Source organism: Haliaeetus leucocephalus, unplaced genomic scaffold (genome assembly GCF_000737465.1).
Source record: "Haliaeetus leucocephalus isolate CR32 unplaced genomic scaffold, Haliaeetus_leucocephalus-4.0 Scaffold163, whole genome shotgun sequence".
Taxonomy (NCBI): domain Eukaryota; kingdom Metazoa; phylum Chordata; class Aves; order Accipitriformes; family Accipitridae; genus Haliaeetus; species Haliaeetus leucocephalus.
Window position 1 is genome coordinate 797455 of NW_010972599.1, and position 2710 is coordinate 800164.

At 43.6% G+C, this 2710-nt stretch overlaps 1 protein-coding gene across 1 annotated transcript in view; it reads left to right on the plus strand.

Annotated features, from left to right (window-relative positions):
- The window catches only part of NR4A2 (nuclear receptor subfamily 4, group A, member 2), a 3549-nt gene extending 2086 nt beyond the window's left edge, over nucleotides 1-1463 (plus strand). Inside the window, exons 3-5 of the mRNA XM_010563076.1 lie at nucleotides 63-265; nucleotides 673-851; nucleotides 965-1463. Of these exons, the coding sequence (XP_010561378.1) occupies nucleotides 63-265; nucleotides 673-851; nucleotides 965-1221 (639 nt within the window). The 3' untranslated portion in view covers nucleotides 1222-1463. The remainder of the gene's footprint in view (nucleotides 1-62; nucleotides 266-672; nucleotides 852-964) is intronic.
- Nucleotides 1464-2710: the final 1247 nt, after the last annotated feature.

Here is a 2710-nt window from a genome sequence, read left to right on the forward strand (position 1 = left end):
CTTGCCGGGTTATAGCTGGCGTCGGGGAAGCCCGGGATGTGCGCGTTACGGTGAATTTCCAGTTCCAGGCGAACCCTGACTATCAGCTGAGCGGAGACGACACCCAGCACATCCAGCAGTTCTACGATCTCCTGACCGGCTCCATGGAGATCATCCGAGGGTGGGCAGAGAAGATCCCCGGCTTCACCGATCTCCCTAAGACGGACCAGGACCTGCTCTTCGAATCCGCCTTCCTGGAGCTGTTCGTGCTGCGGCTGGCGTACAGGTAAGCGGCCAGAATCCGAGGGGGGGAACTTCTGGGCAGCGAGGAAATCACATCCTTTCAAGGTCCGCTGGTCTGCGTTTTATTAACTCCTCGGTAATTAGGTGCCTCTTAAATCCTTCATTTATTGCTCCTCGAGTAATTAGTTGTTTAGCTTTTCTCCCCCCATCTCCTCTTTTTCTTCCTTTTTTTTTGCCAACCTTTCTTCCCCTTTCTCTCTTTTTCTTTCTTCTCTTTCACTCTCTCTATTTTCCTTTCCTTCTCTCACCCCCCTCCTCTTGCTCTTTTTCATCTTTTTGTCTTTCCCCTTCTCTTTCTTTCTCTTTCTTTCTCTTTCTCTTCCTATCCGATTTTTCCTTTCTCGCTCATTCATTCTTCTGTTCGTTTTGGGGTTGTCACATTCCTTCCAGGTCAAATCCGGTGGAGGGCAAGCTTATCTTCTGCAATGGGGTAGTCCTGCACCGGTTGCAGTGCGTCCGCGGCTTTGGGGAGTGGATCGATTCCATTGTTGAATTTTCCTCCAACTTGCAAAACATGAACATCGATATCTCTGCCTTCTCTTGCATCGCTGCCCTGGCTATGGTCACAGGTCAGTGTCCCCTCTTTTCCGCTCGGCCCCACCGGGCAGCTCCTTTTCCCTGCCACCGGCCTTTCCTCTCCGTGGCAGACCTGTAACGCGTCCCGCACCCTTCTCTTTTGCAGAGAGGCACGGGCTTAAAGAACCCAAGAGGGTGGAAGAACTTCAAAACAAGATTGTAAATTGTCTCAAAGACCATGTGACTTTTAATAACGGGGGGCTGAATCGCCCCAACTATTTGTCCAAACTCTTGGGGAAGCTCCCTGAACTCCGCACGCTTTGCACGCAGGGGCTGCAACGCATTTTCTACCTGAAACTGGAAGATTTGGTGCCACCGCCAGCAATAATCGACAAACTTTTTCTGGACACTTTACCTTTTTAAGACTCTTCCTGTGCACTTCCACTGAACTGAAGAGAAACTTCACCTGTCTGAAGGGGAATTCGTCTGGGCCCAAAGCAGCACCTCTGGGTGCCAGCTTCCCACCCCAAACAGTGTTGCTAACCTCCTGCGGGCAGAACGCGAGTGGGCATTTTGGCTCTGGGGCATCATGGATGCAGATCATGGACTACACAAATACCATGGTATAAACTTTTTATTATCAGCTTATAAATGAATTTATTATTAAGGACTTCTGATTAAAAAGATGAACATATCTGGCAACGCCGGGTGCGCAGCTAAGACTCATGCGGTGGCAAACAAAGTGTTAAGGTGACCCACAAGTCTCACCCTCCTAAAGACTAAAGTTTTCTGCTGTAAAAGAAAGCTGTAATATATATAAAACCTAAATGTTGCGTGGGTGGCATGTCATTAAAGAAGGCGAAGGCTTGTAAATTTATCAGATGCAGTTTGGCTTTTTAAAAATTATTCTGTGCCTATTTATGAAGAAATATGGAAAACAATTCTAAAAAAAAAAAAAAAAAAAAAAGGTTTGAAAAAAAAAAAAAAAAAAAGGGGAGAATAAAGAGAAAGAAAAATAAATCTCTCCATACCAGGAAAGCATGACGATTCTAGGGTGACAATGTTATAGGCACTTGCTATTTCAGTAATGTCTATATTCTATAAATAGTATTTCAGACACTATGTAGTCTGTTAGCTTTTATAAAGACTGGTAGTTATCTAAGCTTCAAACATTTTCTCAATTGTAAAATAGGTGGGCACAAGTATTACAAAACCTGAAATCCTCCCCAAAGGGACACATAGTGTTTGTAAACACCGTCCGACATTCCTTGTTTGTAAGTGTTGTATGTACTGTTGATGTTGATTAAAAAAGAAGTTTATATCTTGATTATTTTGTTGTCTAAAGCTAAACAAATCTTGCATGCAGCAGCTTTTGACTGTTTCCAGAGTGCTTATAATATACATAACTCCCTGGAAATTACTGAGCACTTTGAATTTTTGGTTTGTTTTGTTCTGTTTTTTTATGTCTAAAATTGTCGGTTAATATATTATTTTCCGTTCGAGTAATATTTTTAATATTGCCATATTCTGTAGTATTTTTCTTTGTATATTTCCAGTATGGCACATGAGACGAGTCACTGCCTTTTTTTCTATGGTGTATGACAGAAACGCTGATTTTTTTTTTTTTTTTCCTCCTGATAACTCTTTCTTTGAGAAAGACAATTTTAATGTTTACAACAATAAAACACGTAAACGAATAGAATTTCGTCTTCTTTCTGTCTAAGCGAGAAGCACCACCACCAGCATCCATTGCCCGTAAAGGACAATAGCCTCTGACAATGTAGTAATAAACAGCAAAGGCGAATGGATGGGGCAGTTCCCTTTCAGGACCGGCTGCGGCAGGACTCGCCGGCTCTGCGGGAGGAAGAGGAGGAAAACCTGAGCCTCGAAGGTTGGTCCTTTCCCCCATTTC